Genomic DNA, 27,738 nt, shown 5'->3' with positions numbered 1-27,738 from the left:
ATTTCTGATGAAGGGTCTAGGCCCGAAACGTCAGCCTTCCGGCTCCTCTGATGCTGCTTGGCCTGCTGTGTTCATCCAGCTCTACACCTTGTTATCTCAGATTCTCCAGCATCTGCAGTTCCTGCTATCTCATCACGCTAGCTATCTATTCTGTCATGACTTCTGATGATTTGCTACACCCTCCATTAGAACTGTTTGTCTGAAAAGACCGGTCACACTCATTCAGTAAGGCTGGCGCAAGCTGTTCCTTGAACCTTGAGGGTTGGCTGATTATTTCAGAATCTGCTGTCATCGACTTGGGCCTCCCCTCTCATCTTCGGCTGGTTCTGGTGTTTGGGTCATCTCACTGAGGTGGTCTCTCTGGATCTGGTCAGTCAGATGATGCTCACCACGAGGTACAAGTAGCTGGAGATGCTGTGCACTCGGCTTCCAGTCGAAGGTGTTCTCTGGAGATACTGTTGAACAAGTTGTCAAAGGCAGAGAGAGCAGGGACTCCAATTTGCCTCTCTTCTCCCTCTCTCCACACCTTTCTTGAAGATCTGTGGCCTGTGTCCAATACTAGCATTGAGCGGGGACAGGAAAATCCAATGAGGTGACTACTTTCCATATTTGGAAGTCAGAGTGCATGGTTTTGAACCTTCAACTGTCAAGTGTTGTCCTTGTCATGCGAGGCTTCCAGCCGCCTGCACCCGGTGTGTAGCATTCTTTTTTTCCTCTTATTTTTCTAATCAACCTTTTCAGAGATGTTACTGCACACCTCTGGAGCAGGGTTAGGGACTCTTCTAACATTTGCATTTTTCTAACAAGGCAGGTTCACTGGAGGTGTAAACAATAGTTCGTTCTGAAACAATGTGGCCATTAGCATCTGGCCAGGCAGCTCCAGGCCTGTGGTTTCAATGGGATGTTGACTGCCGAAAGACTGGCTTCGTGAATACTGAGATAACAAGGTGCAGAGCTGGATGAACACAGCAGGCCAAACAGCATCAGAGGAGCAGGAAGGCTGACGTTTCGGGCCTAGACCCTTCTTCAGAAATGGGGGAGGGGAAGGGGAAGGGGGTTCTGAAATAAATAGGGAGAGAGGGGGAGGCGGATAGAAGATGGATAGAGGAGAAGATAGCTGGAGAGGAGACAGACGGGTCAAAGAGGTGGGGATGGAGCCAGTAAAGGTGAGTGTAGGTGGGGAGTTAGGGAGGAGATAGGTCAGTCCAGGGAGGACGGACAGGTCAAGGGGGTGGGATGAGGTTAGTAGGTAGGAGATGGGGGTGGAGCTTGAGGAGGGGATAGGTGGGAGGAAGAACAGGTTAGGGAGGCGGGGGCGAGCTGGGCTGGTTTTGGGATGCGGTAGGGGGAGGGGAGATTTTGAAGCTTGTGAAGTCCACATTGATACCATTGGGCTGCAAGGTTCCCAAGCGGAATATGAGGTGCTGTTCCTGCAACCTTTGTACTGTCTGTTCCAGCTCTACAATTTGCAGACTGCTGATTGGCTAGGTTTAAACTTGATTTCCATGCTCGTGAAAATGTCTATTTCTGTAGAAATCCTGAAGGTCATGGGTCATCTGAGTACACCTAACTGTAGAAGAGCCACCAAATCAGTTCTTATTAAATGTACAGGACATTGGTTAGGCCACTTTTGGCATACTGCATTCAATTCTGATCTCCCAGCTATAGAAAAGATGTTGTTAAACTTGAAAACATTCAGAAAAGACTTAGAAGAATGTTGCCAGGGTTGGAGGGTTTGAGCTATAGGGAGAGGCTGAATAGGCTGGGGCTATTTTCCCAGAGCATGAGAGGCTGAGCGGTGACCAGAAAAAAGGTTTATAAAATCACAGGGGGCATAGATAGGGTGAGTAGCTAAGGTCTTTTACCTAGAGTGGAGGAGTCCAAAACTAGAGGGCATAGGGCATAGGTTTAAGGTGAAAGGGACAATGTATAAAAGGGACCAGAGCGGCGACTTTTTCATGTATATATGGAGTGAACTGCCAGAAGAAGTGGTGGAGGTGGGTATGGATACAACATTTAAAAGATATCGGGATGGGTAGAAGAATAGGAAGGGTTTAGAGGGATATGGGCCAAATGCTGGCAAATGGGACTAGATCATCTGCTTGGCATGGACGAGTTGGATCGAAGGATCTTTCTGTGCTGTATAACTCTGACTCTTAAAAAATATAAAGTCCTAAAAATGCAGGTGACCAGCCAATACAGCAGACATTAGGAGTCAATGCCAGTGCTGTGAAGCAAGAAAGCTTATAGACATAACAAGTATCCTGCTTTAAGAGTGCTGTATCTGGAAACCCTCCACTTACAGATGAAATGTGGAAGTAGGTATGGGCTGCTGGTCGTTGAAAGGCCGGTCACTTCAGATTTGGCTGCAGCAAGTTATCCTAGGGCATGATAGACGAGGGCATTTGGAGATTACCAAGTGCAAGACCAAATTTTGGTCATCTGTCTAGTGGCAAGGGATCGCCAAAGAAATTGAGGATGACAGAGTTGAACATGGGACTTGTGCTATTCACAGGGCTGACCAGCAAAAGCCACAAATCTCCCACCAGTTTCATCATAAGATGATACTATGGCATTAAGAAGTGTTTTTTTTTGCCCTTTCTTGCTCGGAAGAGAGGTTGAGACCGAGGTATCAAGCAGTCTGTTAGAAGCCAAGAAGGTAAATAGTTTGTGCAGCCTCGAATTTTTTTCAAAAGTGGAAACAATGGAAGCAATGTGAAAGGGTAGGGTCCAGCTCCCATGGAACCAGGATTTTTAGTTTAACTTTGTTGCTGTTGGGATTTGTCTTTCTGTGGCAGCAACACACTTGAGTTTGCGTTCTTGCTGGCTCTCGTGCTCTCGCTCCCACCCCTCTTCAGTTATCTTGCAATGTTCTTTCCTGCTGGATTGGAGGATTGCATGTGATGCAATTTATTTTACTGAATGTGCCTTTGCCAAGGTTGTGTTTATGCGATGTTAGTATATTGGAACTGTTATTGTTTAGTAGTTAAATCTATTATTCTGTTAAGTTTTCCAATAGAGTTTAGTTATTCCAATTCCTCTTTCTTTTGTTTATATGTTAACAATGGTGTAAGTATTAAGCGTGGTTTGCTTCAAGCCTGGTAATTTGCCCAATTGAATTGCATCTGGAACACACAGCCTTACAAATGAGAAAATAAGAAGTTGTTGTTATCTAGGCTGCCAGCTTAATATATTTTGAGGGGTTTGATATGGTCCATAACACTCACCATACTGTGGGAACATTTGGCAGCAGAATTGAATTTTTCCCTTGACTTTGTCACAAGAGGAGAGGTGAAAAAAATGATATTTCACCTTCACACATACAGTTGCCAGGGGTTTGTATAAAATATTTGTGGGGCAAATATGGTCATGTCAGATAGTTGTCCACAGTTTTCTGTGTCCCTTAGCTAACTTGCTGGCAGTTCTAAATTTGAATATATAACAAGCTTGCCAAAGCATCCGTGATTGAAGGGGAAAACTAGATGTGGGGTCCAGATGGCCAAATTTCTTCTGAAGAAAAATGTTAACTTTTTATACAGTGTTGTTAACGTGCTCACCTACCCCATTCCAGTGTGGTGTATCTCAATCAGACTTGCTGATGGGTAGAAAATTGAAATCTCAATGTTTAGCTTGCCAAGGGGTTTGCCTCCCTCGTTAAGCACATTGGTTCCTTACTGCATATGTTAGTATATATCTTTCTGCCAGGAGCTATGAGCTCCCCACTGATAATGTCACCATGCAGAATGGTCGACACACATGGGCCTAAATCAGAACGTAAGGATATGGGACCTTGAGACAAAAGGTATGGTCATTCAAATGACAGCGGTCTAGCTGTAGTCATTTGTTGTGTGTATGGTTGAAAGAGTGATCTGTAGGAACCTGAGGAAACTTGTCTCTTTGCGGAATACCCGTTCACAAGTAATTGTTTGGGATGAACCCAAGCTCTGTCACAATGGCAATGATTTATAGCCCTCACCAGGTTAGGAACAGAATAGCGGCCAACAACCTTGAAGTCCAAGACCTACTATTGTTCCCAGTCTAAAGAGAACATGTTTGGAAGAATTGTGATACTTTCAGCCTGCTTGGATTTCTCAGACTTGGGAGAATAGGCAGTGCTAAATCTAATTATGTGCATGAATAAATGGATGTTAAGTTTTGTCAGAGCTTGGCAAGGGAATTGTTTCGTGGTTCTAAAATGTGTTCTGGTAAAGACTGGGTGGAGCTTGATGCAGTGATCACACCATAAGGATTTAGGTGGAACAACATAGGGACATAAGAATTAGGAGCAGGAATCGGCAATACAGCCCTTCGAGCCCATCCACCATGGCTGATCATATCCTGGTCTCAACTCCACTTTCTTGCCTCCTCCCCATAGTCCTTTATCCCACTTTTCATTAGAAACATGTCTATTTCTTTCTTGAATCTGTTGATTTGATTCTGCCTCCATTGAAGTTTGTGCAGTGAGTTGCACAGATTCACTGTGAGAGAAGCAGTTTCTCCTCATCTCAGTTTTGAACCTACCTCATCTCGCTCTATGTCTATGACCTCATTTTCAAAACTGTCCCACAGGCCGGAACATTTGTTCACCATCCTCCTATTAGTCATCTTTAGCATTTTATATTCCTCCATCAGGTTCCTTCCACTCCCCACACATTCTTCTGAAATCCAGTGAGTATAAGCCCAAGCTATTCAACTATTCCTCGTACAACAGTCCTCCCATCCTTGGAATCAATCTCGTGAACCTCCTGAGTTCCTGTAGTGCCACCCTGTTCTCCTTCAAGTAAGGAGACCAAAACTGAACACCCTTCTTTAGTTGTGGTCTCACCAATGCCTTGTATAATTCTAACATTTCTTTATTTTTTACAATCAAGGCCTTTTGCAATAAATGCTAGGATTCCATTTGCCTCTTTTTATATGTTGCACTTGCATTCCCACTTTCTGTGATCCATGCACAAAGACACCCAGATCCCTCTGCACTGACACACTTTGAATTGGCTTCCCATTTAGATAATAATATGCCGTTTTTATTTTTCTGGCCAATCCAGGAAAAATGCAAAACTTGTTAGCACCTTGTAGAGTGTAGACCTATATTCACAGTTTCTCCAATAGCTTGAGTAATAGATGTACTTACTAATGTAACTTGTATCTGCTACCTTGCAATGAATTAAGTCTAGATTAAGACAAGTATTTTTCTTGTTTGAACTCACCATTAGTTTTCCTTTACCATTGTAGATCAAGTAGATCCTTAAACCCTGTCAATGAAATGGAATGATGGCACCAGACTGTTCCAACCACAAACTGATAGTAGTGGGGCTTGGAGCACATACAACAAGAATTGTTGCCAGAAATCTTTCCAAAACAATCTTTGTAGGATTGCTTTATCCTTTTAAAACAAAATTCTTGTGTGTGGACTGATACAGCTTCGTGCAGTTTGAATGTTGTTTTCTGACACAGGTGTGTTTCCTTTTCCTTTGTGGGTGTCCTATGCTAAGTTGACATCCTATACTCTGTCCTTGATTTTTCTGCAAGCCTTTCTTCCTTTACTCCATGATGTTATACTTGTTAGGCCTGAACTGTCTTGCAGTACAAGAGCATAGCCTTATCCATTCCCTCATTAATGCGCTCTAGTTGAAGGTTGATAAACTCAACTTCTGCACATGTTGATGGCTTTCTTGAAAGTATCATCTCTGTCTGAACAGACTCAAGGTGGAAAAAAAAAGACTTTTAAAACCTATTGATTTGTTTTCAGTGCCTGGTTGAAAGCACATTTAAACAGCTCCACAAAATGGCTACTATAATCATGTGACTAGACTCAATAACCTCTTGGAAGATTCTTGGAGGTCAAAGTCAACCTGACAATCAAAGCCTCGTGTACCTCCTGATGCGACTGGGATGCTAACTTATTGTGTTATAAATAGACACCGGAAGCAAAGTCCCGGGTGTTCTGATCAGATGCAGAAACCTCACTTCTAGACAGAAGTCTCATTTTTCAAACTTGTCCTGGAATCCGTGAACGTGACAGTGAAGAGGATTTGCAAAGGAACCATACACCCTTTTTTTTTTTCAGTGGCCAATATGTCATGTTCTGCTTTGCGATCTCCTGTGCAAGGGTCAGTATATAAAGCAAGTGTGTGGTTTGGGAAGTAGGTGGTGTGAGGTAAGTGATATTGGTAGGGTGTTGGCTGGGTGAGGTTGGTGAATGGCCAGAGTGTTGTGAATGGGTGCCTAGTGTAGACTGGGGAGTGAGGATACTGTCAGGTCTGAGGGTGGGGTGATATTTTTGGGTTTAGTGGAAGCTATGGTGGGGGGTCGGGCCCCTTAAGAAGGGAACTGATTAATAACGGCCAGCTTCCCATTAGATGCCATTCCAGATATTTTCTAATCAACCCGTTCAGAGATGCTATTACCCACCTCTGGGGCAGGTGGGATTTGTACCTCCAATCTGCACCTATCATTTACTCTTTCTTTTCCCCCTCCTCCACTTCTCCCCACCCCATTTGTATGTATATATCGACCTTTTCCTAGCTATTTTAAAAAAAAACACACAGAACTTGGATGGTGGAAATCAGAAACAAAACCAGAAATTGCTGGAAAAGCCCAGCAGGTCTGGCAGCATTGGTGAAGAGAAATTGGAGTTAACATTTCAGGTCCAGTGACCCTTCCTCAGAACTTGGGGTTTCTGTTTTCTTACCTGCAGTCAGTTCTGAAGAAGGGTCACCGGACCCAAAACATTAACTCTGCTTTCTCTCCCCAGATGGTGCCATTCCTGCTGAATTAGTCCAGCAATTTGTTTGCGTATGAGAAATTCCTGGAAAATCTCAGTAGGTCTGGTACCATTTGTGGAGAAAAGCAAAGTTAGCATTTAGGATCCAGTGAATCTCCTTCAGAACTTTACACGCTGAAAACCGAAATGTTAATTTTGGTTTCGCTCCACACGTGCTGTCAGAACTGGTGAGTTTTTTTTTCCAGCAATTTCTGTTTTTGTTTCTGATTTCCAGCATCTGCAGTTGGTTGTTTGTGTATGAATATGGGCCTACTGGCTCAGAGGTAAGTGTGTTACCACTGTGTAAAGGAGCCCTGTATTGTGTGTAAAAGTCATTTTAGTCACTCTTTTTGTGTATTCATTGCATAAAATCCTGAGTGGAATTGTAATTGAAAACAGAAGCCACTTCTTTTAGTTTGTAATATTGATGACAGTAAGGCCAGTATGGATGTCATCAACAGTTCCCTGTACCCCAGCAAATGGTGCTATGCTTGTAGGGGTGGGGTGATATGAACAATAATTGTTCTGACAGCACTATAATGTGGTTGAATTGCCACATAAAGATTGAACGCTATTGTAAGGTTAGTGGAGACTCCTATTAGATTTGAAGAAGTCATTTGCTTTATACTGGCTGTTGATTGATGGCTGAACAGTTGGTTATTTTCGATGGCTAAGAAGGCAGAATCTCCTGTAAGAAGAAAATCTTCTGATTTTCTGAGAAGGGTCCTGACCCAAAACGTCAGCTTTCCTGCTCCTCTGATGCTGCCTGGCCTACTGTGCTCCTCCAGCTCCACACTGTGTTATCTCAGACTCCAGCATCGGCAGTTCTTACTATCACAGAATCTTCTGTGGTGTGTGTATTTAGTAGTGGCTGTTTTCATTGGTGCCTTTCGTGCAAAACTCCTTAAAATGGCCTGACTTTGGCCAACACTTGAAAGATTAAACAATCATATTCACCTTGCATTTCTGGTTCTTGCGCAGCATTCTTGATCAAATAGGACGGTAAGTCACAGGACTTCATTCTGGAATGTTGCCAAATTATTAACTGTACAACTAAAAGCAACTTCTTTTTTTCTCTTGAATATAAATACACCTGCATTTGTAGTTTATTGATTTTTGAGCTTTGAGCTGCAATTAAAGGACAGGGTGGGAGTAGGCTATTAAAGAGATGGGAGTGTTCAAAATGAAAGAGAAGATCAACTGGATTTTTACCCTCCCTCTTTCCTTCCCACAATTATACAGTACACAAACTGGTTCTGAGGCAACTTTGATTTGTTCACATGTTTGTGCTGTAATAATTGAAAGTAGCTGCCTGTATAAATCATTCTCTACAGTGTGTTCTGCTTACGTTGGAATAAAGTATTATAACAAGGTGGAATGATGGTGTCAGGCATTTTTGTCCCACCCCTGCCCCAGTTCCATGTACTCTGACAAGTGTCAGCCTTGACTCAATGCTGTTCACTTGAATCAGAAGGTCATGGGTTCAGGAGATTTGAGATCAGTGTTTCAGTCCTCGGGAATGAGAGAGTGCTGCACGGCCCAAATGAGAAATAAAACCAAAACCCACGTTTGTGCTCAGATACTCAGCACATCTAAAATTGATAATCAGCTCATTCATTTCATTAAAAACGGAAAGAACTGTGGATGCTATAAATTAGGAACATACAACAAAGTTGCTGGAAAAGCTTAGCAGGTCTGGCAGCATCTGTGAAGGAAAAAACAGAGTTAATGTTTCGGGTTTGGTGATCCTTCCTCTGAACTGCTTCAGACATTATTTATTTGGCTATAAAGTTATCTTGGGATATCCTGAAGTTATGAGAGGTGCTATTTAATGTAAGTTTTGTTCTCTTAAAATATCTTCACCGTTAATAGATCTTGCACCTTTATAGTGACTGTTCTTCTATCTTGAAGCCTGAACAAGAGTTAACTGGTGATTTCACCCCAGAGAATTTCATAGGCCTGGATTTTCCCAATGCCCACTTTTTCCAGGAAGGATCACTGAGTAGTAATTGGTAACTGTGAATCGAAGTGAATTCTACATGAACCAGAGAAAACAGCTAAGATCAAATTATATTGATGAACCTTTAGCTTGATGTTATGAATTGATGGTTCTGGCCTGAAACTGCAATGTACTTTATTTAACTTGGTGCATGTTAAAGTGTCATAATTCTGCAACAGAACTTGCCACACATTGTAACCTTTTAAACAATGCCAGCTTCACAAAAGAACATCTGAGCTGAGTGAATTCCAATGGGTCAGATATCCTGGAGGTGAAGCAGCACAATACATGTAACATTATAAAACATGTATCTTGAAAGCTTGTAACTGCACGTGCGTGCCTGAACATTTTGTGGGCTTTAGCATATCATGGTCAGGAATAATTTTAGATTGGATTATATATCCACACAAATAAAAAGCAGCAAATGTAGCCTGTGTTCATTATTAACAATCTTTGTTTTTTTTGATATATTAAAAATATGTTAACCTCCTTGCTGAAGGCTTCACATATCATGCCTATATAATCTTCTACTAATACCTTGCTTAAGTGGCCACCATTGCTCACTACTGAGCCTGATGGGCATGGGGATGGCCTGTTGCTCAATAGTAAATTCTGGTACCTCTTGACAAATGCTGAATGTTACTCTGTTTGAGACTAATTAATCCAGTACAGGTCAGAGATTTGATTCTAAAACTTTATTTTATTGCTCATCCACTCACTGCACAAACTTACTGGCATGCACTTTTTTAACTTTAATTTTTAATTTCTTACACACTGACTATCCAAATCACCATGTGGTTTACAATAGAAACAGTTTGTATCTATATAATAATTTTTAATGTAATAAGCGGCCCAAACTGTGTCACACAGAAATTCTGAAACAAGATGTGACATCAGGTCACGTGAGCCGATACTAGACAGTGATCCAGGATTTGTTCAGGGTTGATGGTAAGCAGAAAAGTGAAATAGAGTAGGCAGAGGGGTTTAGGGAGGGAATTCCAGAGCTGAGGGCCCAGGCAGTTGGAAGCATAAATGAGGTTTTCAGAAGTGCTGAGGTGGGGCACAATAGAGTGACATGAGTTGGAACTTAAGTCATCTTAGTTGCTGTTTTGCATATCTGTTGGAAGCTCATCACAGAATGAAACAGGATCCTGAGATCCTGAAAACTCTGGTTTGGTCCCTGGCAGTTATCAACGAGAGGGATGGTGGTAGTGATTAAATTACAAAGTTTATTAAGGGAATCATAAGAAATAGAGGAATCATAGTGTCATACAGGACAGAAACAGACCTTTTGGTCCAACTCATTCATGCCAAACAGGTTTCCCAGACTAAACTAACCTCACTTGCCTGCATTTGGCCCAAGTCTCTGTAAGCCTTTCCTATTCATGTACCTATCCAAATGTCTTTTAAATGTTGTAACTGTACCTACATCTGTCATTTTCTTCTGGTGATTCATTACACATTTGAATCACTCTGTGTGTGTTGCTTTTAAATCTTTTGACTCTCACCTTTTTAAAAAATATGCCCCCTAGTTTTGAACACCCCACCCTTTGGAGAAGACCTTTGCTATTCACCCTATCCGTGCCTCTCGTGATTTTATAAACCTCAAAGGTCACCCCTTAATATCCTAGACTCCAGTGAAAAAAGTCCCAGCTTCGCCAGCCTCTCCTTATAACTCAAACTCTAGACCTGGCAAAATCCTGGTAAACCTTCTCTGAAACCTCTCTAATAATATCCTCCCTATAGCAGGGTGAGCAGAACTGTACACTACTCCAAAAGTGGCCTCACCGACGTCATGTACAACCTTAATTTGACGGCCCAAATCCTATACTGCATGGCTTGAGCAATGAAGGCAAGTGTGGTAAATGTCTACTTGTGATGCAACGTTCAAAGAACTATGGGCTCAGTCTCTGTTTGACAACACTACCCAGGGCCCTAGCATTAACTGTATAAGTCCTGCTTTTGTTCATCTTACCAAAATGTAATACCTGACATTTATCCAAATTAAACTCCATATGCCACTCCTCAGCCCATTGGCTCAATTGATCAAGATCCCGTTGTAATCTTAGATAACCTTCATTGTTGACTATACCACCAAACATGCTAACTGTGTGTCCTAAATTGTCATTCAAGTTGTTTATGTAAATGACAAACAACAACAGTGGATCCAGCACCGATCTCTGCGGAATGCCACTAGTCACGGGCCTCAGTGCAAAAACAACCCTTCGCCAAACTTGACCCTGCTCTGCCAACCAGTAAGGCTGATCTACCAAGAGACATTTCCCTACACAAGCCCCACCCACCTTGATATCTTTGTCCAGAAATCTGTTAATGCTTCATCTTGCATGTACTCGAATGACTGAGCCTCCATAGTACTCTTGGCTACAGAGAATTCCAGAGATTCACCCCTTTGGGGCCTTTTGCCTTCCCAGTTTTTTTATTTGGAGGAATTATTTAGGATTCTAAGAGGTTTGCTGATGAGGGAGCGTGAGTGTTGGTGTTCATCTTTCAAAATGTGCTGGATTCTGGAAATGTTATGCTACGTAAGAAAATCACAAATGTAAACCCATGATTCAAGAAGGGAGAGGGGCACAGGGGGAAAAAAAAATGATGCTAAAGGCTAGTTAATTTGATACCTGTTGAGAAATTGAGATGAATTGAACACAACCATAAGGATGTTGTGCTTTAGTTATATATAGCATCAGTGAGATCATATTTTTGAGTACTGTGTACAGTTTTGATCTACTTATTTAAAAGTTGATGTAAACGTCTTGGAGGCAGTTCAGAGGAGATTTGCTAGTTTGATATGTAGAATAAGTGGAATGTCATTTTTGGAAAGATTGGACAGGCTGGGATTGTTTCCACAGGTCTTTAGAAGAATGAGAGATGACTTGACTGAAGTATACAAGATCTGGAATGGTTTTAAGAAGGCCAGTGTGGAAATTTTCTCTCGTCCATTCACCGTAGAATTATGGGGAATTGTTTTAAAATTAGGGGCTGCTTGTTTACAACTGACGAGGATAACTTTTCTCTCAGGTTGAACAACTTTGGAACTCATTGCCTCCAAAGCCAGCAGAGATGGGAGTCATTGAATATTTTTTTAGAGTGGATAGATTTTTGTTTGAAAAGGGTATTGAAAGTCACTATGAGATTGTGGAATTTGCTAAGTGATAAATGAAGGGCAGAGGGGACTCAACGCTCAAAGTAGGTTTTGTCTGTATTTACATCAAAACTAATTGAGTTTTCGGGGCAATGTTGTCAAGAGACAACATGTAGATGAGGCTTGAGAGGGCCAAGAATAGATACTTGGTGAGCATTAGGGTCATGGTGCAGAAGTGTGAAGAGAAACCACTGCTGGTGATTCTCTGGCAACAATCAGTTGGAAAAGGATGGCACCATGTGAATAGAGACCTATCAACCGGATGATGATGGAGAAGCAAGTGAGAAGGGTGGTATGGTTAACCATGTTGAGGTTTATAGACAACTTGAGGAGGAAAGGCAGAATCACTTACCATTGCCACAGTAACATTGGATGTCACTTAGATTTTGATAAGAGCTGCTTTGGGACAGTGATGGAGTGGTAAGTGGTGGGGCTAAAGGGATGGCCATGGATTTCCAAGACACACAAGTATTTGGGGACGTAGGGAAGAAAATGAAAGTTGGAGATGAGGTTGTAATTTTTAAGGACAGTGGGATCAATGGTTGGTGTTTTGGTGAGAGAGGTGAAGAAGGGATAACAGTACCTGAAGATAGTAAGCCATTAGCAGTATCAGTGAGGATGGGGCTCAGGAGTAAATGTTGGCTGTTATTGAGTGGAAATAACGTTGGGTGGCTGTCAAGGACAAAATAGCTCAAAGGCTGTGAGGGAAGATTTCAAGTGAAACTAGCCAAACTTGCATGCTCAGAACAAGAGCAACAGGTAACTGAGGGGACATTTATCTTGGTGGGCTGGGAAAGAGCCAAGTGGCAGAGGCAGCTTTCAGCATGGCCTCAATCCTGTGAAGAGAACAGATTATGAACTCTTTGCACTGGAGCCAAAGTGGAGGAGATGAGGGAGTGGAGTTTGTGAAGACAGTTTGCATGGAGCAAAAAAATGCTGGGCATTGTTGTATTCCAAGATTCTGCAATGAGCAGTTGTGTGCAGGAAAAAGGACATGTATATTTTTACAACATGCAAAGCTATTGAATCACTGTTTTCACTTTAAAGCTTGTCAATCTTGTTTTCAAAAATATTCACAGCACATTGGTGTGGTTGTTTGTGGGTGCGTACCGGTATGTATAGTGACTTAAGCTAGTTGAACTACTACATTGTATTTATTTTGCAACGTACCCTTAAGACAGGAATAAATTTCTAATGCTGAGCATCAAGTTTCTCATGGAATACATGTCCTAAATTAATACGTTATGAAACCGAATATGCTTTGGCACTTTTAAATAAATGTATGAAATTCTTTTCTACGTTGTAATCTCTTGTTATGATAGCCTCAGATTGAAAGATTTGGCATAATAAATATTTAACTGATCTGAACTGTGTTCATTTTTTTTTGTAGGAGGTTACTGGGAAGAGTTTTGGCAACAAAGATTTTCGAGCAGCACTGGAAGATGGAGTCTTGCTGTGCGAGTATGTAACCAAGTATTGTATGCATGGAAGAATGGTTTTGCTTTAGTTTGCTGGGAGGATGGAGGCACAGAGTGGAACAGAATGTATGGTTAAGTGAGTCTTTTCAGTTTGGAGGTGCTCTGGCAATGGAAGATTGCACACCACGCACTCCTCATGCTGGTATGCTTGATATAGACACATATTTTCAGATAAGGCTGAGCGTGTTTGAGGACAGCACGATAGCAGACAACCTAACCTAATGGGAACTGAAGAGATAGAAATGTTGGGACTTCCCCATATGGCTGTAACTATTTTTCCAAATCAGTAATATGATGTGTAAGGTGGCCTTGGCTGGGCAAGAAGTAGGAACCTTGCCTGTACTTGTGGACTACACAGCTTGTTTTTAATGCGTTCGTGTCCTGCAATAATGCAGCACACTTCTACAGCCTCACCTCAAGCTTTGGCTGTTGCTAACGTGTGTATGTACCCTTTGGGCTTGAATATATGTCTGTGCCTTCATAAACAGGAACTCTTCAGACCAGAATTTCTCAGTAGCATTAGGTGGGGACTCCGGTTTGCATGTTCCCACCACAGTTGTCAGACGCCATCCTAACAAAACCAAAATGCTGTCACTGGAGAAAGAGGAAAGTATGCAAATTTAGGCATTGGCGTTAGATCCCCTTACTGTTTTTGCCAAGCCCATTGAGACTGAGGATGACTTTTTTTCAGTCCAGATTTGTAGGTTCTGAGGTGACTAAACAGCCCACTGCTGGATTTGCACACCCTGCTGTGTACATACTATTTGAAGAGGCAGATGCGTAGGATACACAGGTCTTTGTACACTCCTTCCCGTGTTTGCGCTTGGTGTCCATCTTGAGTCAGTTGGAGTCGCTTGAGATGGTTGGCATTTACACTTATGCCTTTCCAGTTTGAGTGGTCTTGGGCAAGAGAGTCCCACAAGTCAGGGATGTTACACAACTTGGAGTCAGAGTCATGGAGATGTACAGCACGGAAACAGACCCTTCGGCCCAACTCGTCCATGCTGATTAGATATTCTACATTAATCTAGTCCCTTTTTGCCAGCATTTGGCCCATATCTGTGCAACCCTTCCTATTCATATACCCATCCTGATGCATTTTAAATGTTGTTGTAATTGTACCAGCCTCCTCTGGCAGTTCAGTTCATACACGCACCACCCTCTGCGTGAAAAAGTTGCCCCTTAGGTCCCTTTTTAAATCTTTCCCCTCATCTTTAACCTATGCCCTCTAGTTTTGGACTTCCCTACCCTGGGGAAAAGTCTTTGGCTATTCACTCTATCCATGCCCCTCATGAATTTATAAATCTCTATAAAGTTACACCTCAGCTTCCGACACTCCAGAGAAAATAGCCCCAGCCTGTTAAGCCACTCCCCCATAGCTCAAACCTTCCAACCCTGGCAACATCCTTGTCGATCTTTCTTTCTTTCTTTTCTGAATACTTTCAAATTTCACAACATCTTCCCTATAGCAGGGAGACCAGAATTGAAAGCAGTGTTCCAAAAGTGGCCCGACCATTGTTGTGTATAGCCATAATTTGGAGGATGTCTTTGCTCTGTCCTCCAAATAATTGTTTGCCATGAAGTAGTAGAGAGATCACTATGGAAATCTGGTGTCAGGTGGGCCATGTAGCTGATTCAACTGATTAACCATGACCAATACTTTTTGATACTGAGAACGTTGGCCTGAGAGACGACGCTGATATCAGAGTGCCATTATCTTGCCATTTATGGTGTCATCACTGGTGCTTATTTCTTTAATAAGCTGAGATGCCTGCCAGCTTTCACCTAGAAATGGCACGTTACACTGCTGCCCGGTGCTATGTTTGAGGTCATTGTCCTCAAACACTCTTCCTTTGGCCAAGTGCTGTGCCAGAACTCTGGACATGATGTGGAATTTCATGGTGAATATCTGCCCTTGCTGAAAAGAGGCTCCTGAAATAAATAAGAATTGATTCACATGTCCAGTGGCTAACTGTAGATCTTGATAGTCAGTCAGGGGGCAGCATTGAGCAGTAGGACTAGGATGGTGGAGGACCTTTTTAATTGTTTAGCCTGAACCCCATTCTTGAAGACCTCGATGAAAGTTTGGAGCTCGATCTCTCTCTGTGTGTGTGTGTGTGTGTGTGTCTGTCTGTCTGTCTGTCTGTCTGTATATACGTGCAAACTGTAGACTAATAAGGCGTTGAGTGAAGTGATGAAAGTTGAGTAGTTTCACACAAAAGTGAATCCTTGCTGTAGCAGCAGGCTCCATGAGTATGGTGTGGAGTGTTGTAGCGAGGAAGATAATAGATGAATATTGGTGCAGTGACACAGCTTGTTTGTCCCCAGTTTGCATAAGTATTGGATGTGTGATGTATCCATTTACCTCGTGTTTCTAGGTTTGGTACACATCGATGACTGGTGTACTGTATCTAGATTAGGGTGAGCCACAGGGTCATGAGGCATTCATTTATCTCGCAGCAGAGGCTTGCTGAGACTGTCAACAAGTTTAAGTTTTGTTTTCATGACAAAAACTGATAATTGACATTCTTTCTTAAATTTGCACTTCCAGAATATGGTGCATCAGCCACTTTGTTATTTAAACTGACCTTCCATTGCTGACTGTTTCACTAATTTTCTGGGCTATGATAGCAGTACAACATTCAGGTCTCTCGCTGCTGGAGTTGTCCATGAGACTCCTAATATTTTAGTTCCCAATTTCATTTTGATTGTGTGGCAGATGCCCATCCATGGGTCCTTTTTGTTTTTAACATGACGTGGTCGTTGTACACTGACCCCCACACAGCGTCGGTCGAGCAAGGTCCTAATATCGAGGATAATAGATGATTGGAGACCAGGCTATTGGGGGTCACTGTTGGAGTGGAGGTGGTACTCCATCGGAGTCAGCCCCTGTAAAATCAGCAATGACACATTGCTGCCATAACAGCAGGCATCACAAAGTACAGAGGGGACTCGCAGAAGTGCATCTAGTTGACCATTTATGATGCATGCAACATAGTTACAGTGTGTTGTTGATAGTGGAGCATATGTTTGTTTATGAAATTAAATTGTGTTAACCCCAGCCTCAGTGTAAAATGCTGATGTAATTTGGCTCATTAGGAACTTAATGGCATGAATTTTAAATCCCCAAATGTGGGAATATTTGCAGGAGTCGAAAAGACTAGAGCCCACTTCAATGGTTTCAAAAGCTGACACCTCTGAATTACTTACTCCCCCTTCACTTTTTCTAGACTCCTTTAGAAATCCACTTGATGACATGTTTAGTTATACTTTGCATAAACTATTTAAATCTGAACTGTGCTCCTTGCCTCTATGCTTCAATCTGTTTCCTCGGCTTTGAGTTTGTAGCAATATATAAAATACTACGTGCAGATTTATCGCCTCCTTTCCCATAAGTGTCTGGATTCTTGCTCTTGAATGAGCAATCCAAATTCTTGAAATTTTCTCATTGCTCAGGTGTGTTGAGCTAATTTGGTTTGATTTTCCTTTTTATACACTGCCTTGAATTGTTCAATATCCTTGTTTTGGTATGGTGGTCAAAATTGTACACTACTCCAAATGTGACTCATGTTGAACATAATCTTCATCTTGCCTGAGAATTGTATTCTGATCTGCCTGGACAAAAGAGCTCACTATTTGATTCTTGCTGTCTCTTTATTTCTGCACAAAATCCTACTGCTTTTCATAAGCTTTGCACCTATTCCTTCAAGCAGTTTCTCTCTTGTGCTCTGTCTTCTAGGTTGTCATTTAGTTTCACATTCTCTATGCCCTTGTGCATTGTACCGTTTGTCACTCTCCTCTTTCTAATCTGTGTGGTCTCTGTGATATTTGTGTTACCCATTTTAAAATGTTCCTACCCTAATTATTTGCTGTGTTGGCAAATATAAATGGCTTGTAGCCCTCTCCTGCTGTTGGAGTGCATTTTAAAATTTAAAATTGTGGATAATCTAGCATTATTCTCTGTAACATTCAACTTGTAGTTCCATGCTGTCTTGATCATAGTTTCCCCTTTTTTTTTGTTTTGCATCCTCTGGTTCAGATAATTGTCAGGAAAGCTGCCTTTTTGTACCTGCCTACCTTGTGGACTAAGTGGTTGTGTGACATGATTTGGCGAATGTGGTTGAAGGGGTAGTTTGAGGAGGATTTGAGTTATAACAAGGGACTGGATATGCTGGGACTTTTCTCACTGGGTAAAAGGTTGAGAGGTAACCTTAAAATTTATAAAATCATGAAGGACATAGGTGAAGTGACTAGCGGGTGTCTTTTCCCTAGGGTGGGGGATTTCAAGACTAGGGGACATATTTTTTAACATGAGAGGAGAAATATTTAAAGTGGCACGAGGGGCAATTTTGTTTACACCTAGTGGTCTGTGTGGAATAAACTTCCAAAGGAAGTGGTGGATGCTGGTACGGTAACAATGTTTAAAAGACATTTGGATAAGGAATGTTTGGAGGGCTAAGGTCCAAGCGCAGGTGGGTGGGAGTAGTTTAGTTTGGGATTATGGTCGGTATGGACTGGTTGGACCGAAGGGCCTGTTCCTGTGCTGTATGACTCTATGAATCTGTAAAAAGGCTTCCTGGAATCTAAATGTATCATAACCAAAGAATTCCTCTTCCAGACTTTTCTAGCTGTTGCATTATCCCCTTCTTTGGGATATCTTTTAATATTCTAACAGCTGTTAGACTGACTCATGAGTTTGTAGTTTCCTGCAACTAAGAGGATTTTAAATTTGGAATGTATAAAATAGACCACAGTATCTCTTCCTGTCCTTCCTTTTCCAGTGTTCCAAGAATTAGCCGTTTTTATAAAGACCTTTATTGTCATAATTCTTTTAAAGGAATAATTTGCAACACTTTTATTTTCTGACATTTTAAAAAATATGGCATGAATGTAACTTCTGTTTTAAAATCTTACTGCATTGTGGAATTGAACAGCTATTGATCAGTGTCATCTGATCAGTAGGGACTGGATGAGAATTATAAAGTTGTTTGTTGACAAGGCATCAGGGACGACAGGTGAACGGGACTCGGTGCCAACATGCAGCCAAGCAGCAGAGTTTTGGATGACTGCAAGTTTGTGAGAATGCGAGAACATTGCTAAGACTGCACCACACCCGGCACTTTTCCCTGCAACTGCAGGAAGTGCTACACCTGCCCCCATACCTCCTCCCTCACCCCCATCCCAGGCCCCAAGAAGACTTTCCACATCAAGCAGATGTTCACCTGCACATCTGCCAATGTGATATACTGCATCCGCTGTACCCGGTGTGGCTTCCTCTACATCGGGGAAACCAAGCGGAGGCTCGGGGACCGCTTTGCAGAACACCTACACTCGGTTCGCAATAAACAACTGCACCTCCCAGTCGCGAACCATTTCAACTCCCCCTCCCATTCCTCAGATGACATGTCCATCCTGGGCCTCCTGCAGTGCCACAATGATGCCACCCGAAGGTTGCAGGAACAGCAGCTCATATTCCGCTTGGGAACCCTGCAGCCCAATGGTATCAATGTGGATTTCACAAGTTTCAAAATCTCCCCTCCCCCTACCGCATCCCAAAACCAGTCCAGCTCGTCCCTGCCTCCCTAACCTGTTCTTCCTCCCACCTATCCCCTCCTCCCACCTCAAGCCGCACCTCCATCTCCTACCAACCAACCTCATCCCGCCCCCTTGACCTGTCCCTTGACCTGTCCGTCCTCCCTGGACTGACCTATCCCCTTCCTAACTCCCTACCTACACTCACCTTTCCTGGCTCCATCCCCGCCTCTTCGACCTGTTTGTTTCCTCTCCACCTATCCTTTCCTCTATCCCTCTTCTATCCGCCTCCCACTCTCTCCCTATTTATTTCGGAACCCCCTTCCCCTCCCCCTTTTCTGATGAAGGGTCTAGGCCCGAAACGTCAGCCTCTCTGTTCCTATGATGCTGCTTGGCCTGCTGTGTTCATCCAGCCCTGCACCTTGTTGTCTCGGATTCTCCAGCATCTGCAGTTCCTACTATCCTAGAATAATCCAGTCTGATTGTGGTAAAGAGATTCAACAACAGACAAGCTTTGGTGCGTGTGAAATCCAGTGATTACATATGATATAGCACAAATAGACCATTCATCTCAACCTTGTATGCTGGTGTTGAAGTTCAACTCAAGCTGCCTCTTTTCTTATGTAAATCTATCCCTGTAATCTCGAGTCAGAGAATTGTAGAATCCCTACAGTGTGGCCCCATTTGGAGCATGGAGTCCACACTGACTCTTCGAAGAGATTCCCACCCAGATCAACCCCCTTACTCTATCCCCGTAACCCAGCTTTTCCCATGACTAATTTCACTTAGCCTGCTCATCCCTGAACATTCTGGGCAATTTAGCTTGGCCAATCCACCAAACCTGCACATTTTTGGACTGTGGAAGGAAACCGGAGCATCTGGAGGAAACCCGCGCAGACACAGGGAGAATGTGCAAACAGTCACCAGAGGTTGGAATCGAACCCGGGTCCTGGGCACTGAGAGGCAGCAGTGCTATCCACTTGAGCCACTGCCGCACCACCACCTCCCCCGCCCCCCACTTCTCCTTCTTTTTTCTCTTGACTTGCTTCCCCTTTTAATGCAAATGCGTTACTCATTTCTCAACATCTTCCATGCAAGCTCCTGTTGGCCCTCAACTTCTCTCTCTTTTTTGAAAATGTATCTGTATCCTTTTCAAATACTTTGTGATCTAATGTCCACTACTCTCTGGTATAGAGAATTCTAGACACACACTACACTGAGGAAATTCTTTCATATGTGTTTTAAATGAAAGTTTTAAAAAATCAGGCACAATGTCCCTTAGTTTAATATTTCCCAAAGTTAGTGGAAATGTTGTGTCAGATTTTCCAGGGGCTTTCAGACTTATACATGTTACCATTCCAGCCTTTTCTTCTACAAAAGAAGGGAGCTCTGTATTTTTGAGATGAGATTCTGCCCAAGGCTCCCTCAGAAATGTAGAGTTGTAATGCGATTCTTATTTCTTTCTTAACTTTGAATTGCCAGAAGAAGAGAGGAGGTGTAAGGTTCTGGGGAAGATGTAGATGGGGGTTGTGAGAGCTTTGAGTTAGGTTTTCACTTCATGAATACATAATGAGCTGAAGTTCACGCACAGGCTGAACACCAAATTTTACAGACAGCAAGTTCTGAAGCCTGCTGGGACATGCCAGTCTCCAATATTTGGGTGCCTTATTGAAAAGGTCAGAAGTCACCTGACACCAGGTTACAGTCCAATGGGCTTATTTGAAATCTCAAGCTTTTGCAGCACTGCTCCTCCATTGAGTGATTTCCCCTGATAAAGGAGCAGTGCTTTGAAAGCTTGTGATTTCAAATAAAGCATTGGACTATAACCTGGTGTCGTGTGACTTCTGACCTTGTCCACCCCAGTCCAACATCGACACCTCCACATCATGGTAATTTAAAAGGCACTCGGACAGCAGTTCAGTCTCAGTAACCCAGGAACATCTGTTGCCCTCTGTTCATCACCCCTACCCACCCCTGGAAATGTCAGATATGAGGTGAAAAGTGGTATCACACTTGAGTGGTCCCCCTAGAGGTTCTTCTGAGAGCAGTCCAGAAGCAAATGGAAATTTGTTTTCTTCCAGACAGTATTGAGAGGCTTTCCTGACTGATGAGGGGTGGCTAGAAGTGGCTGTGGAGATCAGCACCCATTGGCAGCTGAAGAGAACCTGATTCCAGTGCTGCCAGAGGATTAATACTGTGCAATGCTGCTCCTGGGCATGGACCATGGTCTAATCAATGCTTCATACCCTAATGGGTGGGAGTTGGCATAGTTCTCTGCATTGGCCACCTGATAGTCCCACAGGGGGTTGGGTACCAGGCAACACCACTAGATAACCATTCACTTGTTACAGCTATCCCTGTGGCACTGTTGGCACCACCGTGGTAGTGCCTCTTGAGCATTTGCCAGGGTAACTCTTAAAAGGAGCTACAATACTCAGTAACATCATGTCCTTGACCTTTCATCGTCATAAGCAGAATGGTGTGAAGCTTTCAGATGCGTACAAAGGCTTACATGGAACAAGGATGCAGTCACAAAAGTGGGCCTTTTGAGTTTAGACCAACTTGCCTGTCCCCATTTAGTTTCACTGGTATCAGCCAGTGTGGCTGCCTTGCTTGGGCAGGCTCTTTAGCTCAGCAAGGCTTACCAAGTTGTTCTAAAAGTTCTGGGTGGCCTTGGAAACTCCATGTGTTTCTCCTCCTGTCAAAGTACTAATACTGCTTGAACCAAAGATAGCCTTTAACTCATTGACTGCACAGTAATCGTACTATAAAGGAGCAAGCAACCGTTAAAAGCAAAATCTGTCCTTTATTGAAAGGAACTCCTGCCTGATTCTGTAGACCTCTCCTTTTTTTTTTGAATGAAGGAGTGTATGTATGCAGACATCTGAATACAGAGGGTTTATATATACCCTGATTCTGATTGATTTGCAAAGTGACTAAATGCTGATGGGATAGAAAATTTGATAATTTTATCAGCGGAGTTAAAATAAATCAACTTCCTTCAACTTCAATCGGGAACTGTTTAGTCAGTGGTAGGATATTATCGATCTACTTTTGCTTTTTGTAGAGAAATATCAATGCTGAAAGCAGATCTGTTATCAGACGGTGTCTGCAACATTTTTAATTATGCACCTTTTTAGATTTTTCCATGTAGCCTGAGTGATTCCAAAGAAAGATGGGAGAGACTTGGCATGTTGTTGCTGAGGTTTCCGAGGTTATCATTTAAATGCTGAACCTGATTTTTATTTCTGCACACTCAATTGCTCTGGGCAATTGCTCCTGTTGTTATGAGCAGAGCAGCGCATACCTGCCTTCACAGTTACAATTTGATTTTTTTTTGAAGTCTCCACACTCTCTTTCCTTTGGGAGTGCTAGCTCACTATGTTGAATGAGCTGTCACCATCCTCTTTGGGGAAACTTCAGGGCCTGCTTGGTGTGGTGTGGTAAAGGAAAACCACTTTCTGGTTTAACTAGGAGAATCTTGAAATTAGCAAGATCTAGTTTATCGCAGGTTATGTTGACACGCTAGACACTGTTACAGACACTCTGAGGAGGACCAGATGTTGGCTTGAACTGGCTTGTGATCTTAAGCAGTTCTGTTCACAAGATTGTGTGACAACAGCATAGTGGGTGGTACTTATGGTGCTCTGCTGTATTAATCCTTTCAAATTCTGAAACAACACTTAATAGCATACAACACTGAATAATACATTTGCAAGCTGGTTGAGATATGATTTCTCTTGCATGATCATGACGGTCTTTGTAGCAGCTAATACCAGCAAAATACTGCGGATGCTGGAAAGGTGAAGCGAACCATGCTGGAGAGACTCAGCAGTTTGCCTTTGGAACTTCTGAAAGTTCTTTTAATATTATCCGGGTCAGGCATTATTTTTCCAAGTCGGTGGGTCATTATCTCGACTGGTAGTAAATCCCCTTTTCCAGAGGTGCTGGATCAATCTGTAATAAAGATGTAATACTGTGGATGCTGGAAATCTGCAACAAACAGAATGCTGGAGAAACTCAGCAGGTCTGGAGACAGTTGTGAAGAACATCCAAGTAACTGTGTGTGTGTTTGAGTCAATCTGTGCTAAGTTTCCTGATCCTTATGACGAGCTACAAGATAGACAACAAAATTGGCTTCAGGTACTCTTCCAGTGTCTCTACATCACACTTAATTGCTTAGATATTTGGCTAATCAGCCTGTTCAGAGATGTTATGACATGCCTCTGCAGCAGGTGGGACTTGAATCCAGGTCTCCTAGCTCTGACCTAGTGACACTAGAGCCTTTCACTTCATTGCTTAAAGATGGATGAAGAAATAATTGCCCCTGACTTTAATTATTCCTACAGATCCATTGATAACTGATCAAGGTGCTGAAAGGTACAGCTTTACAAGTCCGATTTAGGATAAATGAAGTCTAGGGACAGTGGGTGTTGTTGGAGGTGGTGAAGTCTGGTGACCTGTTCTGGAATCTGCGTGACACATCTGGGTTCATTTTGTGAAAAATCAGAGGAAGGCATAGGTTGTTTTGCTGAGAACAAGGTGCAAGGTAGCTGCATTTGGAGGCAATGACTACAGTGAGTGAATATACTCTCCAGTCTCCCAAATTCCCAGCAAGATGTTAAAGGTACTGGGTTATAAATAGTTGTGATGTAAACTGTCAATTTACCTCTGGAAACTTAACAGCAGGAGTAGGCCATTCAGCCCATTGAGGCTGCCCTGCTATTCAGTTCATTCTGACTGACTGAGCACCAGGGCATTTCACACATCACCATCCCAGTAACCCTGTCACAAAATCCCTACAGTGCACAAAGAGGCTATTTGGCCCACTGAGTCTGCTGATATTAGAATTTGGTCAAAAGCACTTTTAGTCATTTGTTACTGTATAAGTGTAAAACAATGAGATCTTGATGTCATTCTTTAATCTACCAATGAAAAGTTTACATCTCTTGTTATGTAGACCTTCATAGAGGTTATAATACAATGATGCTTCGAAGTATGCCACAGTATAAGTGCCTTAAGTGACTAAAAGTAAAATGGGAAACTACAATGTATTAATTTGCTTTTGATCAAAATAGTTTGATTTGCAAAAGACTCAATTCTTAAAAATAAAAATTGGCTGTTTTTAAATGTTTGAATTTCAGGATGAATTGTTATGTGCAATATTTGAACCGTTAAAGTTTAATCTCAGTCCTTGCGTTTATGTGGACCAATGTGTCATACAGTATTATGAATTTTCCTTTGCTGAACGGTGTGTTCAGTCTTTACTTTACCTCCTTAAAACTCTATATTTTACTTTTCATCCTTTTTGTCTTTGGATTCTGCTACCCAAGATGAATACATCTTACAGGATCGCAATTGGGTTTAGGCAGCAACTATTTTTCTCCAAATACTTTAGGATATAAATTAGGTGGATTTTTTTTTGCTTATTTCTTCTGTCTGGTCCTGAAGCGAGAGATTTTCTTTTTGCATGCAATTAAAATTAGCAAATTATACCTGTCGAGGGAGTTATTGATACCAAGACGTCTGTGTATCATAATGATCAGGTGGTTTTTTGGTTAAATGCAAAAATAAATTACTTCAGTAATGAATCAGACTTAGTTAACCTAAAATGTAATACCCTGACAAAGTCCAGGCCAAATACTTAATGCTGTTGCTCACAGGTTAATTAAATTTACTAACTTGCTTTCTTTGAGAGCATCCGCTAATGGTCTCTGTGTGGTCCCTCCCTCCTCGATATTCAGTGGAGAAGATATTGGTCTCTTCTTTCAATAGCATATTTCTGCTTTTGTATTGTCAAATTCATTAATGCTGAGTGCCATCCAAGAGGGGCTGCATCAAGAATGCACTCTTGTAGTTGAATCTTTATTCTAGACCTTTATTTTAGGGCTGCACGGTGGCACAGTGGTTAGTACTGCTGCCTCACAGCTCCAAGGGCCCAGGTTCGATTCCACCCTCGGGCAACTGTCTGTGTAGAGTTTGCACATTCTCCCTGTATCTGCGTGGGTTTCCTCTGGGTACTCTGGTTTCCTCCCACAGTCCAAAGATGTGCAGGCTAGGTGGATTGGCGATGCTAACTTTGCCATAGTGTCCAGATATGTGCAGGCTAGGTGGATTAGCCATGGGACATGCAGGATTACAGGGATAGGGTAGGGGGTGGGTCTGGGTGGGAGGCTCTTCAGAGGGTTGGTGTGGACTCAATGGGCTGAATGGCCTGTTTCTGTACCGTAGGGAATCTATGATTCAGTTACATGTCATGAACTTTACTGTAGTTAGTCAAGACAGTTCAAAGTTGATGAAAATACTTGTGCTTGTGCTCATTTATTAGGGTAATTAACCCAATGATGGCAAAAAAAATGTTTGTGACATGTCCCAACATCATAAGTAAAATCCAGTTGCACATGTGCTCAACTTTGGGATCTTGGGACCTTTCTGGAATGGTAATTGTTAGTCCCTTTGTCGCATTCATCCTGGACTCTCCAGTGCGTTTTCTTTGCAAAAGCAAAATACTTCAAGGAATTCAGGAAAAGTAAGTAGAAATACTCAACGATTCAGGCAGCATCTCTGGAGAGAAACAGCATTAATGCTTCTGGTCAAGATGAGCTTTTGTTAGAATCCCCTTTAATCACTGCATTTAAATTGGTATGTACTTTAGGAACAAAAACAAAGTTGCTGGAAAAGCTCAGCAGGTCTGGCAGCCTCTGTGGCGGAGAAAACAGAGTTAACATTTCGGGTCCGGTGACCCTTCCTCAGAGCTGATGGTAAGTACTTTAGTTGCTGCAGCCTTTCATGGAGTCTACAGAACGCTAAGAGTTGATAATGACCCTCCTAAACAGGAACACACAGCATCCTGGACTATTTTCACAACTACTGTCCAAACTTTGAACTGATAAACTGGATTGCCGGATTAGCTACTAATTGGTTAATGTTGACTGGCGTAGAAGGCTTTCATCTATCTTTATTTTAAACAGAGGTACTCAGTTCCATACAGTTCTCTTGCCCTATGCTAAATGCTGTATTGTTGCTGTCGAGCATTAAGTTACCCATGTGAGACTGAACGGAAACAGTAGAACTCCCTTTTCACTTAATGTTGAGAACAAAATGATCATCTGCCAGAGGTTCTTTTTTTTTTTCGCTCGCATTATTTGCCTAACTAAAAAGGCAATCCCACAGTGTAACCTTGTCATGTAGTTGGTGCATTGCCAGATTTATCTTGATTGCCGCCAGATTCTGTTAGATTGATGGCAGTTTCACATCAGAACATTCTTGGAACAATACATCCATCATTGGCCCATCTTTCAACTGGTCTGTTTCTATTCTATAGTGTTATGGTAGTTTCATTTTTAATAATTTTTGCAGACTTTTGAGTTTGAATGGTTGTCAATATCTGGGTTTCTTTGTAAAGAGGACTGTGAATGGATAGTGAAACTTTTTTTAAAAAACACAAGACATTACTTGAAAGTCCTGTCTTGTGACAACTGCTTGTTTATGAGCCCCTTCTAAGAGCTGGGTTTATCACTGCCAGGTTGCGGCTTCTGTTTTGGAGAATGGATGTTTGGATTTTTCAGTTGGCCAGCCTGGGAAGGAAAAGAGCTTCCCAACTCATCCCTCCCGTTTGTGAAAATTCTCTTGTGGACCCCATTTGGTACTGGAGCTCTGGCCGAGTCTGAACGTTTCATTATCCTCAGATTGCAGAGCAACCAGAAGAATTCTAGATAGAATTTTTTCATTCCCCTCAGTAAGTTGCATTGGCAATAACCCCAGAGATTTGTATGTTGACATCTTCTTCTTGCAACAGAATGTCACACTGATAGCTATTTGAGCACCTCGCACTTTGGGTTTTTGTTTTGCCTTCAAGAGCTAAGACTTATTGGCCAAGAATATTTTTCTACCAAAGTGGATCTCTGCAAAGAGAAACTCATTTACTTTTTCCCATTACCTGGTGTGTGGGTGAGTGTGTGTATTTGTATATGTTTCGGGTTTTTAAGAGCCGTGTACATTTAAATATTTTCATGTTACAAACTTTTAAATCTGTTTTACATTGTCATAGAATCCCCACAGTGGAAAAAGGCCATTGGGCCCAAAAAGCCCCCTCCGACCCTCCAAAGAGCAACCCACCCAGACTCCCTGCACATCCTGTCCCTGTAACCCTGCATTTCCCATGGCTAATGCACCTAACTTACACATCCCTGCACACAATGGGCAATTCAGCATGACCAATCTACCTAACTTGTGTGTCTTTGGACTGTGGGAGGAAACTGGAGCACCCGGCAGAAACCCACGCAGGTACAGGAAGAAAGTGCAAACTCCATACACAGTCGCCCGAGGCTGGAATCGAACCCAGGTCCGTGGCACTGTGTGGCTGCAGTGCTAACCACTGAGTCACTGTGCTGCCCCCATTGAATCAAGTTTGCTTATAATCAATTTTGTGTTCAGTAGAGAATCCTGGTTCTTTATTTTAAGTTGTTCTTTATTTTAAGTTGAGCTTTGGCCATATTGAAAACCCTGGACAAAAACAATTGTATTTATGCTGGGACCCTTGGAGCAGTGGAAGTAGAGCAAGTCCGCAAACTCCTCCCATCTCTGTTGTAACAACAGTTTGATGTATTGTCCAGTTGTCACTGCTTCCTTTATAAGCTGCTTGATATTGTTCTTAGTTTCTGGGTGGGCTGTGTGTTTGCACTTGTGATTTAGTTTCCCTTTGTAAAGGTAGCTTAGCCAATTTATTTTGCCAATCATCTTCAAATGCAGTGGCAGAATTCATTTTTTTTTCTGTGCCAGTTGTGGCATCCTGCAATTGATTCCT

The 27,738-nt window shown here is 42.4% G+C and overlaps 1 protein-coding gene across 4 annotated transcripts in view; it reads left to right on the top strand.

The window, feature by feature from the left end:
• The window catches only part of LOC109921271 (LIM domain only protein 7-like), a 218,675-nt gene that overhangs the window by 41,381 nt on the left and 149,556 nt on the right, over nucleotides 1–27,738 (top strand). For all 4 annotated transcript variants that reach the window (XM_048598226.1, XM_048598224.1, XM_048598225.1 and 1 more), the window contains exon 3: nucleotides 13,313–13,383. In XM_048598226.1, coding sequence (XP_048454183.1) covers nucleotides 13,313–13,383 — 71 coding nt within the window. The remainder of the gene's footprint in view (nucleotides 1–13,312; nucleotides 13,384–27,738) is intronic.

This window comes from Rhincodon typus, chromosome 6, assembly GCF_021869965.1.
Source record: "Rhincodon typus isolate 14 chromosome 6, sRhiTyp1.1, whole genome shotgun sequence".
Taxonomy (NCBI): domain Eukaryota; kingdom Metazoa; phylum Chordata; class Chondrichthyes; order Orectolobiformes; family Rhincodontidae; genus Rhincodon; species Rhincodon typus.
This window is presented reverse-complemented; position numbering and strand designations above follow the sequence as displayed.